The 15,527-nt window shown below is 37.6% G+C and overlaps 1 protein-coding gene across 2 annotated transcripts in view; it reads right to left on the bottom strand.

Annotated features, from left to right (window-relative positions):
- Window positions 1-3,254: 3,254 nt before the first annotated feature.
- REV1 (REV1, DNA directed polymerase) overlaps window positions 3,255-15,527 on the bottom strand; it is a 44,245-nt gene continuing 31,972 nt past the window's right edge. Inside the window, exons 15-22 of one of the 2 annotated variants that reach the window (XM_014960232.1) lie at window positions 14,561-14,717; window positions 14,000-14,202; window positions 11,261-11,494; window positions 7,057-7,165; window positions 5,781-5,989; window positions 5,439-5,595; window positions 4,323-4,425; window positions 3,255-3,677 (exon numbers count right to left, since the gene is read on the bottom strand). In XM_014960232.1, the coding sequence (XP_014815718.1) occupies window positions 3,566-3,677; window positions 4,323-4,425; window positions 5,439-5,595; window positions 5,781-5,989; window positions 7,057-7,165; window positions 11,261-11,494; window positions 14,000-14,202; window positions 14,561-14,717 (1,284 nt within the window). In that variant the 3' untranslated portion in view covers window positions 3,255-3,565. The remainder of the gene's footprint in view (window positions 3,678-4,322; window positions 4,426-5,438; window positions 5,596-5,780; window positions 5,990-7,056; window positions 7,166-11,260; window positions 11,495-13,999; window positions 14,203-14,560; window positions 14,718-15,527) is intronic. The other variant, XM_014960233.1, reaches the window with a different exon arrangement.

Raw genomic sequence — 15,527 nt, 5'->3', positions numbered from 1 at the left:
TTCTCCTCTGGCTTCATGTCCCCTTGTGGAGCGTGTGGTGGTGATCCTGGTGGCTCGTGTCTCTTGCATGTTCCCAAAGCAGCTGAGTTGCAGGCCAGGTGTTTAGCAAGTCCTCATTCCCAGAGGGGCTCTGCTGGGAGGAGGTTAGAGGTGGCATCTTCTTCTCCAGCTGCTGCTCAGAGTCCTGGTAAGCACCTGGATAAATGGTTGTCTGCAAGCAAGGGGTGACTTTGGACGCTGCATCAGAGCTGTGGAGTCATCTGACACCGTGGGACTGAACCAGTTGGAAAGGCATGTGGTTGATGATGTTGGTGATGACCAGGAGTCAGTCTGCAATCCCAGCCTTCTCCTACCCTTCCTTCCCCTGCTGCTCCTTGCTTAGGATGGCAGCGTGACCCATCCCTCACCAGGTAGTCTCCTGGTAACTCACAGCTCATGTTGAGAGGAGCTCAACAAGCACATTAGAAAAGCACAAGCTGAAACAAAATCAATAATGATCTTTCAGATAGCTGAGGTTTTTAGCATTTAAAATATTTACAAGAATTTACCTTGCAATAAGCAGTCTGATCAGATTCCTTCTGTTGCTTACATTACCTTTTTTTTGTGGGAAAAATCTTGAATTTTATGATTTGATTTGTGTGGACTCCATTACAAAGGAATATCTGACAACTTCCTTTGGCAATGGAATTTGAACTTACCGCATTTTTTTTCTTGTTTGTTAGACTTCAAACTCGCCATCGAAAAGGACCTTTTCAGTCAGGTTGGTGTGTGGTACAAATTCCCATCACTGGGCGTGTCAGGGGTTTAGAATAGAACGGTCACAGTGAGGGCACTGCATTTAATTGTTACAATTTAATTTTGCAAACTATGCAATCGTGAAAACTACACTAATAAAAGAAGTTCTTAACTTAAGAACCCAGATGTCGAACACTGTGGTTTTGATGTATTCTTCATTGGTTCCTCAAGGGGAGAAGGGTGTTCTTTCCACAGGTAAAAAGTCTGGGAAAAGGACGATGCTATTTTTTGCAGGTTGCTGTTGTGGAACTTAAGGAAGGTATTTTATAAGAGGCTTTAAGGAAGCAGATAACTGTTCAATGTAATACTTGAGGGCTTGAAGCAGGGATCCCTAAGGGACGACAAAAATACAATTACCAATAGCCTCACTCAAAGCATTACTTATCTGAGTGTCCTTTTCAAAAATATAACTTGAAACTAGGATTTTATTATTTTATGTCTTGGGCAGCACCCACAAAAACAGAAACCAAATTGGTAAAATGCTTCCATTTCAGAAGATACCTTCCTCTATTTGAACAGCAAGCGTGCCACGGGGGGGGGGTGGGGAACAAAGCTTCAAAACCAGCAGATAAAGAGGGTCTGAGAGACTCAAACTAGGAACTAACAGAAACTTAAAACACGTTGATTGAGATGAGGTGCTTCTCCCTCCCTCTCTATAGATAAATACCTACACACAGATGTAGTTCTATAGACAGCCAAGCAGCTAACCTGAGCCTGGTGCAGGGTGGAAGGAACCTCTTGCAGTCACCAAGTCCAGTCCCCAGTCTTTGTGGCAGTTGTGTTGGCCTTGCTCTGTACTGCTGCCTCAAACAACCCACAGAGCTTTACCTGCAGCGCTGCTTTTCAGCTGCTTGGCCCTCAGTGCCTGGGGTGGCTCCTCCCTGGGTGCAGAACTTTGCACTGCCCCTTGTTGAACTTCAGGAGGTTCCCACCAGCCCCTTTCTCCAGGCTGATGGTCTCCAGGTGCAGCACAGCCCTCAGCACACCAGCCAATCTTGTGCCATTGGCAAACTTGCCCAAGGCTTTGCTCTGCCCCATCATCCAGGTCACTAATGAAGATGTTGAACAGGACTGGCCCTAGCACTAAATATGGGGTTCCACCACTCGGGACTGGTCTGTAACAGGACTCTGTGCCACTGATCCCCATGCTCAGGTAGTTTTTCAATCCATGTCTCCTCTCTAGCCTGCCTATCGACTGACAAGCTGACGTTGGCGTGTCTATGAGGATGCTACAGGAGATGCTATGAAAAGCCTTACTAAAGTGAAAGGAAACACCATCTACTGCCCTTCCCTCACCCACCACCTTGTTGTAGAAGGCTGCCAGCTGGGTACCTCTCCAGGTGTGCGTTACAAGGGAAGTCTAGGGCACAACCTGAAGCTAAAATGTGCTGTCACTGCTGTAACCTGTGCTACAGCCACTGAAGTGACTGCTGGGTGCTCCCTGCTCTAGCTGTACTGTTACCTGCAGCTAATCTGAATGCTAGCAGAGGTGCCTCCAGCTAAACTGGTGGTGCAAATCCTGCTCCAGGGCTAGCTCCAGTTCATGTTCCAGCTTTCCATTCTAGAGTCAGCGGGGCCCACACCCATCCAGGGTTATGTGGGGTTCTTCTGACCTCCCTTCCCCCCCATCATTGTCTTCAGAAAATGATAAGATTTTTCTTACCACCTGGGTTTCCTTCAAGTGGGCTTCCTTCTCTCCGGGCACCTGCACAGCCTTGCTTCAGCCTACTGGGCCAAACGTGACTATACGAGCCCGCTGTATATCTGGAAAAAGCAAACTTGCCCAAAATAATACAAACTGTAGAGATGCAAGCATAACCCCCCTCCCTACCACAGACACAAACAGACCAGGCTGTTTATTTCAGGTGTACACCCACGTTAGAAAGACTTCTGCTACTCACTACAACCTCCTTTCTTACCTTGCATAAAGGAAACACAAGTCACAGGCTGGGGAGAACTATGGTATTTTCAGAGTGACAGGTGGCTCTGTCCTGAGTAGGAGCAAGGCAGAGGACTGATACAGGCTTAATCAGTGCTCCACCTCACCATGTCCCTTGCTCCTGTACGGTCCTTCTTTTGGGTAACTGTTTAAAGATCTCCATTTGTTTCCTCCCCCAGCACACGGCTCCAGAGGTGACAGTACATCTGAATACACAGAGCTCAGAGAGCAACTCTGCTACAGCTTTGTGTGTGCTTTGGGAGGGGCTGTGCCACGCTGGTTTCTGTATTTGAAGGATGAAGCTGAAAATGAGCTAATTTTCTTCCCTTGGCTTAAAATCTCTAATAAATTCAGTGGAGAAGAAAGGGAAGGCAGCCAGGTGAATGCACAGCAGTCTCCTACTCGTGTTGAGGCAGTGTCACTGTGTAAAACTTTTTGAAATGAATCAAAGCTGCATCTTTAATAAAAGGGTTTAGCTATATTCAAACTGAAGCATCACAAAATAGAATCAGTACAAAAATATACATACAGTTCTTTATTAAACAACTGTAAACACTTCACTGTAAAAATCCATAAAACTTTATAAACAAACATTTTGTAAATAGATTCTATACTACAATAAAAGAATTTTAACACAATTATTTACATGCAATACTGACAAATTTGGCACTTTCTGAAAAGAAATGTACAAAACACTTTGTTGTTTAAAAAGAAATTTGAAATTATAAAAACTCAGGGCATTACTATCATGCACTTTGCAAATACCTCACAAGCACTTATGGCACAGCTAGCAGAGAGCTCCAGGCTCTCATCAAGCTCTTTACTACAAGTTCAGATAACTTTTAATGTGCTTCCGTAAGTTTGTTGTAAAACTACCTGAACATTGTCAAGAATGAAGTCAAATGCCATATTCCAAACTGATTCCACAGATGACTGCATTAACCTGGAAGGGAAAAGGAAGAAGAGGGAGAAAAATCACCATTACAGAAACAGTCCTTTTTACAGTAAGTTTTGATCTTCATACTGGAAAACAAGATCAAAATGGTTCACTGTGAATGGTATTTTGATTCAATCTTGGTAAAGCCCGACCTCTAAAGCTGAGCCCCATAGTTAAGTATCAGTTAGTAAGCAAGTCATACATGGAACTAGGGCCTCCTGAATCATGGGAAGACTAATAGAAGCATAATAACTAAGTAATACAAAAGGATTTAATAGGTTGGAAGTGAGAGAGGATCTGGATACAGCAGCAGGATGAAATCAGATGAAACAAAGGCAAGATCTAAGATGCCACAAAAAATGAATGAAAACAGGATGAAGAAGAGGGACGATGCTGACAAAATCAATATCCTTTGTCTAGAAACAGAAGACTGTAGCAAATGCTATTAAATGCTACTCTTAGTCTTTCACAAATCACCTATTTTAACAGCCCAACTTCTTCCCTCCCCAGTTTTAGAATAAAATTTAAGCTTAAAATATTTACATTCATCAACAGAATGTCTAATGGGCATGTGGCCCGACACTGACACATCTAGTGCATAAGTTCTAACAAAAATAGTCTACATGTCACAAATACTAATAATTAAGCTACCTTTTCATGTACTTAACAACCAGATCTAACTTTTCCAAATCCTTTTCTTCTATTAGATCAGTACAATACTTCACAACCTGTAGAATGTCTTCTTCCATAGGATCTGTAGTAAAAAAAAAAAAAAAAAAAAAAAAAGAGAGAGAACTTTTCTCTAAGTGTACTCAGAATATAAGCATGGAATAATTGGAAAACACTAGAAAGAAATTCTACAGTTCTTGTGCATCAGGCACCAATCTGACAACTGCTATATTCTCTCGTACCTCCCCCCAACATCAGAAGTTGTGTACATAAAAGGACTGCAAGATCCTGAAATATCTGTCTTGCAGACCTTTTATTTTAATTTGGTCAGAACAAATGACATCAAAGCTAATACTAACCAAAGGGAAAAGAATCACAGTATATTTGGAGTTGGAAATGAGCTTAAAAATCATCGAGTTCCAACCCCCCTGCCATGGGCAGGGACACTTTCCACTAGAGCAGGGTGCTTAAAGCCCCATCCAGCCCGGCCTTGAACACCTCCAGGGATGGGGATTTAGAATGGAATGGCTGCTCTGAAACTGAAGAATACAGTAATGTCCGAAGTACAAAGGATCTCACAGGTCAGATTTTCCAAGATATTAAAGCATTGCTAATTGTTTGACATAATGTTAACATTCAAATCACAATTCAGCAATGGTGTAACACTTTTTGCACTTTATTCTACAATTTTTTCCAGCAGTTATTTTGAAAAAAATTTGCATTCCTTTGCCTTTAAAAAGACATCTTCACCAGAGAGGAATTCCCTTTCAATAGCTTTCATCCTAGAGGCTGGAACATGTTGGACAAAATAAGGACAACCTCCCACACAAGTAACATCAAGGCGTAAGACAAGGGCCTGACAAATGGGTTGAAGAGAGAGAGAGCGGGTACATTTTCATGATGTTAAGCAAGAAACAGGAACAGGCAAAAACATGGAACAAGAAGTTACTCCAAGACTGCAAGGCAGTAAGATGTCAAGATTACCATGAAAAATCACCAGTGAAAGGAAGAGTGAAGGAAGAAAGTACAAAAACCCTACTAAAAAAATAGTTTTTCTTGTGACACATGCAAGTTCACCACCACCATGACATCTCGTACCTGAAATAGTTGTGATCCATTCTTTCAACAATGTCTTCACATCATTGAACTCAACAGCTCCAGCTAGGTTGGGTGCTTGCGGCCTAAATGAACCAGGCTGTTCAGCCTGCAGAGCTGACGGGCCTGAAGAATCTGAAGTTGATGGAACCGCTTCCGGCTGTTCCAAAAATAAAAGTTGATAAAGCTCAGTCTGACAAAGAGTGTAACACCACACATATAACACACATGTATACATAGCTAAATGTCTAGCAAAGAATCCAGCAAAGAAAACAAGCTGCCTTTGTGAATATGGGCTAGGGCTAAAGAAACACACATAGCTTTACCAAAGGCTGTTAAAATTACCTGAGCAGCTGTTCCTTCTTGTTTCAAGAAACCATCTATTAGCTTCTGTGGGCTCCCAGATGTAGCCGGCATGTTTTTTGCAGGGCTACCAATGAGTTTGTTTTTCAAAGGACTCTGATTCTTTTTTACAGGACTGACTGGATTTTTTTTTCTGATTTTTTTATTTTTCATTGTTGCATGCTTCAGGTGTAGGAAAGGATTTTTTGACACTGAAAAACATAGAAATAGTCAGCGGTCAATACATTTAAAATTTAATACTTTTCCATTGAAAGAGAGACTGTATTTTCCTTAAAAATCTGTGGATCAATTGGGAGAACATAACCTAGATAAAGCTACTTTAACACTCATTTGCCATTCCAGATATGGGCAATGTTTTAAGTATTTGAAAGGCACTGCTAAAAATTAGTGTACTTAGAGGATACTCAACTGTCAATAAGCCTTTTAATATCAAGCATTTCAGTGCTTGAATATGACCAGCTGGTGAAATCTGAAGCCTACCAGATAAATTGCTTTGCCTCAGTCAAGAGCACTGTCCCACCCAGATACCCGCCAAGACCTCCCACCAGTGGTTATCAGAAAACCAGCAGTGAAAAGCCCCTCAAACTGCTTTTATCATGGTCTACCAAGGAAATCACTCTCATTGCATCATACTAACATATTTGCATTAGTTCACTGACTATGAAAATCAAGGTTTGATTATAATAATGCAGTATTTAACTGGCAATGAACCCAATGATATTCCACACTTACTTTATGAGAAAGCACATTCACAGGGAATTAATCTTATTTCTCTCTACAGATTATAAAAAGGGTACCTGGGTGATCAGCTCAGAATAAAACCCTCTTGACTATCAGACATATGGTGAGATTTATTGTATCTCTAGTTGCCTGAAATCCGTGGTTCAGGGAACCACGAGAATGCTATCTGAACATAGTTTAACTAACTTAGGTACAGAAGATGCAACGCTTAAATCAAAAGACATATCAAGTTTAGATTGCATTCTGCAAACATATGGACATGGGTAAGTTTAGTGGCACAGTCCCCATGAATTGAATTAATTACCCATTTAAGTAAAGCTAGGCATCTGTTTGCAAAATGATACCACAGCTGGTTGTCACTGACAGTCTGTCAAAAATAAATACAGAAATTCGATTTAACATGCATGCGTCTTCACAGAAGCTTTAGTTATATTTTCCAGTTTGTTATTTAGGGTTGCATAAAACCAAATAGTAAACAACCCCTACTACAAACTACCGTACAACTATATATACTCACCAAAAGTGTTAGCAGGTTGCTGCTCTGATTGCTTTTGCCTTTGATCATATGCATCTTTCAGCTCTGCTTGCAACTCAGCAGGTAGTGCAGCAAAAACCTCAGGGTCCACCTGAACAGTAACAAAAGATTGATTTGATTATTTTACCAGTGAGCAACACTGCTTGCTTCCCTCTAGATCACTCACATGAGAAGGGTATTTACATTTTATGCCAAGCAAAAATAAATGGGACATAACTGAAATGCTGTAAAATACATTGTATGTTTTCGTCAGGTACTTCAGCTTGTAAAAACCGTAAAATCTTCCATTTAATATTACCCTACATTAATTAATTTATAAAATTACTATTTATGGGCCTATAATACACTAATCATCCTTATTCACCTACTGATCCTTTATTCACCACTATTTTTATTCATGTACTGATATGCAGTACACCTATATTAACAGCACAATTAGGCGTAACTCACGAGAGCAGTCCCTTCAAATTTCCAAACTCAAACACTGTGACAATCAGACTTCTGTTCCTCCTTTTCCTGGAAGCTGCTCCACTCCTCTAACAAAATAACCTTGGAAATAGCCTTGCTTCTTTAAGGACAGGAAATGCACATCCAGCTACCTCATATTTTGAACTAGCACAAAAGGGTTTAGTTTCTTTCTCCCACAGCTGTCCACCCCTTGTTTGACTGATAAAAACATAGTCCTTTCCAACTGTCCTAGGGGATTGAAATCATTTGTTCCCAATTGCTGTACACATTCATATGGACAAAATAAAATTTCATGCGTTATTGGTTATCTTCCCTCACTATGTGTCTGAAGTAACAATTTAGTGACAGGCTAGTCTTGTATTCTGTGTTTCCCAATATTATTGGACAGTGTTTTCAGCTCATAATCTGCAAAATCTAATTCAAAAAAGCAAACCTATCATTTAGAGGATTAAATCTGCCCAGTGAGAGAGTGCCCTTCATTTTAGTGGTAAAATTCGGAGATGCACACAAACCAAAAAAATTTATTCTAAACTACTATTACTATTCTAAGGGCACAATACAATTTCTACCATTATCTGAGATACTGTATTTATTATATGTCAGTATGCATATATATTAAAAGTTACCTCTTGTTTTCAATAGAGATTTGATCTTTTCGTTTAAACCAAAATACGTATGTTATGTCAGGAAGGTAGGCTGTGCTATTCACACATATCATGTCTAAACTATATAGATAATAAACATGAACATGGTCCCATAGGTAAAACTCATCAATTTAACACAACATTTTTACCTTTTTCTGGACTCCACGTGCCAACATGAATTTTTCACTGCACAAAATGTGCACTAATTAAAGGAGGAAATGGGAACAACTCTGACCTCAATTACTGCATACATTGCGCAGAACAAAGCATTGCAGTGGAATGTAGCCAATTAAGTCCAGTGGTTTAAGTTATTTTTAAAATACAAATTTTATGCAATAAAACTATTCTAAAAAGGTTAGCGTTCTCTGGTTAAGCATTCGAGAGTCAGGAATTTGGGAGGCCCTGAATTAACACTGTTTTTTGTATACACCACTTAGTAATTCATGCAGAAATAATGCAGTACAGGGGAATGGATGTGGTTTTGTTATTCCCCCTATCATCTTCCTCTGAAATGCAACATGTAAAAATTCAGTTAGAAGAGCCATCAGTCAAGTTCATATCAATTCTACACTAATTAATTGGGGTTTTGGTTCATTTATGGTACAGCCAGTGTGTCCTAACACAGCTTTCTTCTAGCTGTATCATACTGACATGGTAGAGAACCTTGATTTTATTAATTCAGGTATTATCTCACCATACAGCTATCTATATTTTTTATGTGCTGTATAATTTCCTTAGGAGGAATCTATACCATGCTAAGACAATCTAAGGATGAGGTGCAAATTTGCCACCAGTAATTAATTCCACTACTACAAATGTCATTTGTTTCTAAGCATCTGAAATCTTTACTTCTTGCATCTTATGCTTTTACAAGATTCAGCTGCTACAGAGATATACAGCTCTTCCAAATTTTAAGATTACTTCAGCAGCTGACAGAAATGAATGCAACCTATCTGGATTCTTTTTATGGGAGAAACAAGGGACATTTTCCACATGTTTTCTAATGAATATCTCGCTATCATCCAATTAACTTGGCACCTGATCATAAAAACCACAGTTCAGACAAAAGCAATGAAGGGTTGAAAACCAAACCTTATTACACTATAAAGAGATGGCAGGGCATCATTTACATTTGCTGAGTTGATGTAGCTAAAGTACTCAATTTGGAGTGGCTTACAGTATTTCTGCATCGGAAATCTATTACCACTTAGTTCATTACATCAAATGATCTTAATGAATATAATTTTAAATGTTTGTGTGCACTCATACAGTACACACTTCAATAAAGGCTTTAACAATAAAAAAAAATATCATGTCAAACTGTATTTAGACAAAAATGGTATTTTTGAGTTAAGTTCATGTTTGACTTTAACACAGAAAAAAATCCTCCTGTATTAATGAATTAGCTTTAGCACTTTTTTCTCCAAGCCTAAGGAAAACATTCAACCATGTTATTCTAGTTACTGAACTTGGACCTAACTCAGAAAGTGAAAATTATAAATCTTAGTTCTCTTTTTGCCAATAAAGGAAGCTGAAAGGTTTTCAGGAGAAAATCTGAAGTACAAGCATAAGGCATTCTAAAATAGATAGTATGGATATCCCTGACAAATAAGTAGGAAGTAGTTAATTATTCTTGAACTACATCTTCAAACAAACAAGCTACTCTGCTAAGCTGATGTTTTTGAATCAAGTAACAGAGGCACAAAGTGCATTAGGAGATAGAGCCAGGAAAACCAGTGCATTTGAGTGTGTAAAGCAGGTATTTCTAAGACAGTTTCAAGAAGTAATGCTGTTATAAAAAAACCCCAATGAATTCTCAACTACCTAATTAATAGACACGTATAGCATAAACACAAACTAAATTTAATTTTTACAGAAAGCCATATGTAGTTAAATTTTCCCCTGAAAAAGAGTATTGAGTGGCAAAACAAGTGCGGAGGGCTATACTTTAAAGTACAGCATAATTTAACATACAAGTCCAAAATAAACTCTTGCCTATGAATGAATTTAACTACATAATTTAGAACAGCTGGGGGTATGGAGAGTTCATATACTATTTGCACAATACTTCCATAGGGGAAATCCAACTTCGCAGTTCAGGAATAAAAACTGACACAACTGAACCAATGACTTGAATCAAGGTGAAGAAATTTTAGTAGCAGAATAGACTATACATATTCTGAATAGCAATTATGCATTAACTACCATTTACTGAAACCAGGTCAGGAATTTCTATCTAATTTTCTCTGGATTCTTTGTCAGCTAAGCAACACTGTACTTTTGAACCAGCAACAAATACCTCTCTGTAAATCTGATTAAGTGCTGTCACTTAGTTTGAGAACAGCAATGGAGCAAGGGCACAGCAAACAGAAAAATAAAAATACTGCGCTGTTTTAAGTGATGCATATGCATCATTGGGTAACCCAAACTTTGATATATTTTTTTTGTGTTCAGCACCATCTCGGATTGAAGGGTGGAATATCATCAGAAGCATCATTACTGCTACCTGCTTCCCCTTCAGGCCCCTATTTTGAGAAACAACTTTGCCCTTTCCTCATCCTGAATATTCTGTATATGAGCTCATTTAAAAATTATGGAAATATGCACAATCTTTAGCCATGCCTGCCTTTCTCCCAGGAATGTGATATAAATAATCATATCTACAGAAGCTAGTAGAGGTTGGCTTTACACCATCAAAACATCCACTTAAACAGAGTGAGTCTCCTGTGACTAGCTAAACAGATTTTAGGACTGCTTCAGACTGATGGTGCAGTGTTAACTCAGCTGCAATGCAGAAAAAAGGCTATTTACACACTGGATTGCAAAGCAAAGTGTAAATGAGGAGGTTTTACATTAAACAGCAAAAACATAGGCACTATAAATCTTTAATAAATACTACCATACTGTATTTGTGATAGATCAAGTTACATTTAAAAGCACAGACTTTTAAAGATATTAAAGGATAATAAATAATTTTGGTCACAGATTCTAGTAATGCGGTCTCAAGAAAAAAGCTGTTAACTCTTCCTGTAAGTACAAAGTAGATGTTTATTGATACCCTGCAAACATCCTACCTGTGAGAAAGCTGGCAAGGCTATCACATTAATTCCAGTATTGGTATTTGGTTCTTGGAGCTCTGGTATTTGTAAAAGCACTGTTCCAACTGGTTGTGACAGAAGTGCAGTGTTACATCCATTTATTGGCTCTTTTTTGCTATCTCCGTGATTCTCTCCTTGCTGAATGGCGTATATTTGCTCTACTTGTTCTCGGAGATCAGGCGGCAGAGCTTCTAGCACAGATTTATCTAGCTGCAATTATAGAAAAGCTTTTAGATTTTTCTAAGGAATATGTAACAGAGCATTTTACTCAAAGATTAGTTCTACAGTTCTTAAATTTTAGAAAAAAATATTCATTTTAATCTGTGTGTGCAAACATGAATCTGACAATTATACTCTGCAGCTGCAAAATGTAAAAATATCATTTAAGACTAGGCAGTTCAGTAAATATGAATGCTCAGTTTTACCTTCTCACAACACTCTCATGTTCTCATCACAAATCATATATAAGGTTTCCTCTACAACTACCTAGCATAAGGAAACCCAAATTCTGAGTTCAAATTATATAGGCACCGTGTTGATATGAATACTAAATTGGTGTCTGGTACAAAGCAGTCAGTGATTAATTTCCTTCTTTATATAGTTCTAGGACACAGGTTATTGATTTACTTTAATGTTATCATGTATGTTTGCATACTCTCTTGTCATAAATTTTGATAGTGAAATATGCTTTAGATTCAAATTTTTGCTTGCTGTAATTGGTACTTACCATCAATTATCGTCTTGAAACACTGAAATGACCCCTCAGTACCTAGAAGTTGCTGTATACAATGACAGCTGCACGAGTGACAGAATGAATCTAATTGACGAGCAGATTTACAGCATCATTTTTCTCACAAGTAAAATTTGAGTAAAACTATGTAGACAAATGCCAATGCCTGTAAATTCTGCTAAATGAGACTCTGCAGGAGTGTCAGAAAACTTTATCTTAAAGCTTTAAGAAGAAAATTTGGAATTTATGACCAGATTCAGAGAAGAATTATCTACGAGAAGATAATTGGCTTGTGGTAACAGAGAGGTTCTGACAAAAGCTGTCTGTATTATTAATCTCTACGTTCTGTTTGTGTTCCCTCATTCCAAATTTGCTACATACATATCTCCATAAACATTTTCTGGCAATTCTGGGGGAAAAATTTCTTGCTGCTGCTTTCATAGCACACAGTACACAAACAGCAGTATGGGACTAACTCTCACCACTCCGTCCCTATACTGAATTCTGTATTATATCCCATATTATAATATGCTTATAAAGCAGAGGGAAAGACAAGCATATTGTGCCATAAGGCCACCAAAGCTTTAGTAATTCCACTGCACAGCTACCGTATTTTTCACTTGTTCATACACATTCCTCCTATAGAAGAATCTGAGTACATAGAGTTTAACATTGCTCAGTCAAGTTGCTTTTAGATCGTGAGCTAGTTTGGGTATTGCATTATGGAAAAAAGCTTTCTGCCAAAAGCATAATTGGCTTCTAAAAATGTATAAATATTTGGTGAAGTCGTTAACAAAACATCAACAAATGCTTTTACAGATTTAAATTCCAGAAATTAGAATTACAGATTTTTACGGAAAAGCACGTAAATCTGCATATAGCTAAGATACCTACAGAATTCAGTGCACCTTGCTCATAGCAGACCCTTATAACAGACATCTGCTTGAATAACACGGGGGATGGAAATAAGGAAGCTCCCTCTTTCTTATAACACACAAAACCCTCACTCAAACCCCACAGGAATATTTCACTTAAAGATTGTCCTCCTTTCATCTAAAAGGTGATATTCTGTATAAATGTTAAGTGTGCATCTTAGCTTCAGTATTATTTGAAGAAAATTTGAAAAAACACAGGAAGATGACTAAATCTAAATACAAGTTTGACATTCTTTTGGAAAGAAACTCGGAGCACAGCCACTATAAAAGTGTATGATGTAGTATGTTCAGTTCCTTCTCATTGATTTATAGTGCTATTCAAATATTGGTTTTGAGCAGATTTTAAGAAATTATGTGGAGAAGACTACCTGATTATTGTTTATTGGCATGTGTGGTAAAAAGTATTACTGCCATAAAGAAGAATGGAAAACACTTAGAAGTTCTGTCTTCATGAAAACGACTCAAAACACCTGTCAAAATTCTTCTCGAGCCACACACCAGTGATTACACTAATCAGAAATAATTTTTAAGAGCCATTCTAAGCAAAGGGAATTTATAAATCTGCATCATTTCATAATCATATAAAGACTGAGCATTAACTATAGAGTACGTCTAATTTTTCTGATGGAAGTCTTACTAAAGTTTATTTCATGCTTTTTATAATTAGAATCTGGGCTTTGGTTCTGAAAGGTGAAAGATAATGTTGTTTAATATTTCATACTCAACATCTTTTCCATTCCTGTTCCATTCCAATCCTTTTGGAAGTGATAAGAAGGGAAAGAGACACTGGAAAAATAAATTTCTTTCCTCTGAATAACTATAAACTTTTTTGAGTCAGTCTAAAAATGACTGCTCTGTAAAAATCCTTTTATTAGGGCAAAACAGTTTCGCATCATCAACAGTTTCTTACTGTGCATCGTACTCTATACTAAAGCTCTTTTTCTTTAAAAAAAAGTATAAAGCATCTTTTTATTTTTCCTCTATCCAAATAAGACAAACAATCCCAAGTTATTCCAATATATTGCAGATGTTTTATTTCTCAGATTTTACCTGGGAAGCGGATGGAACCTCAATACTCAAATTCAGCCTGGATTTTACGCTGATAGGAGAATGTACGCCATTCCATTTGACAGCAGACTCAGTGTTGTTAACATTAGAATTGACACCAGATGTGAGATGGGTACCGCGAGATGGAAGAAAAGTGCAAGTTCTTGAATCAGAAGATATTTCGAGATCCATAGCAGCAACAAATACTATGCATATGAAAACAAAATACAGAATGATCATCTAATAGTTAAAAATACTCTGAAGATCAGGATACAGTGAAGCTAATTTCAAGTTTTCTTTGCTTTTTTGTACAATATACAGCATAATCATAACACTGTCTAAAGTATCCTTTATTACTGTTAACTTTTAAAAATTACTGGAATAATCCTATGCAAAGTTTTATTTAAAGCATTTTCACTTGCAAGAGAAAAGTCTGCTCTAAAAGAGTTTATCTTAAATAATTTCTACTGGTATAGTATCGAATAAGTATTCCATAAGATTATCAATGTTGGAGCTTTTCAGAACTCATCATTATCGCACATGCAAAGTACAAAGCTTACTGACCTTCCTTATGTTCTTCTTCTGAGCACTTTTTTGCTTTCTGAACATGAAAAAGATCAATAACTGAATGTGATCCACCAGGTAAGTGTCCGGATTGTACTGCTGAGCAAGCCGAAGTGGTTTTACTGATGGGAACTAACTGCTGTACCTGAATTCCAACCTAAATCCAAAACATTAACACATTCATTTTATGAAGTTAAGAAAAAATAAATATAAAAATCTGTAATTCTTTTATAATAGCATTGCCTTCTCTGAAATTGGCTGCTTGTTGTGGGTGTGGAGAGAATGAATAAAATGATGTTGAAATACACACAAATAGCCACTAAAACCACCCCAAACAAATCCCTGGATTATCCACCACAATCCAACAACTAAAAATTTACAAAGATAATACCATCTTAACTTCTTTGATATAGAAAAGTGCTGTCAGCTGTATCATAAAACAATAAAAATTTCTTAGAATCTAACAAATATAGAAATACTAACCAGGAAGTAACTAGTATTAAATGTGGCTACCTCTACAAGAAAGGAATGTTTTCCCTGAGGAGAATCTATACTAAAACCGTCACTTCAGTCTACAAATGAAAAAGTGTTGTTTCCCTTCTAGACACGGCTCTTGCAAAGTCTCAATACATGAAAGTACGTTGGTGAAAGTAGTCTGTATCAGATGAGATGTTCCTCATTTTGAAAGACATCCTCACTTTTCATTAACTTTCAAATACCAAATCAACAGGGGTTCAAAGACTGTGTCTAATTAAGAATGCACTGGTACATTGTGCAAGTTCACTGCTAATCCTCCATAATTATTAAGAAAACCAACACTTAAAAAAAAATTGCATGTAGGACTCAGAAAGCATGAAGGAGCTGGTGTATGTATTTCCACCAGGTTGTGTTCTATAATTACATAGCGAGGATTTTGTTTGTTAACAGTTTTTAGTTGCACTTAATGGGATATTAAGACATTATTGTA

This window comes from Calidris pugnax, unplaced genomic scaffold (genome assembly GCF_001431845.1).
Source record: "Calidris pugnax isolate Ruff unplaced genomic scaffold, ASM143184v1 scaffold188, whole genome shotgun sequence".
Taxonomy (NCBI): domain Eukaryota; kingdom Metazoa; phylum Chordata; class Aves; order Charadriiformes; family Scolopacidae; genus Calidris; species Calidris pugnax.
Note: the sequence above shows the minus strand (reverse complement) of the source record. Positions and strands in the feature narration are given on the sequence as shown.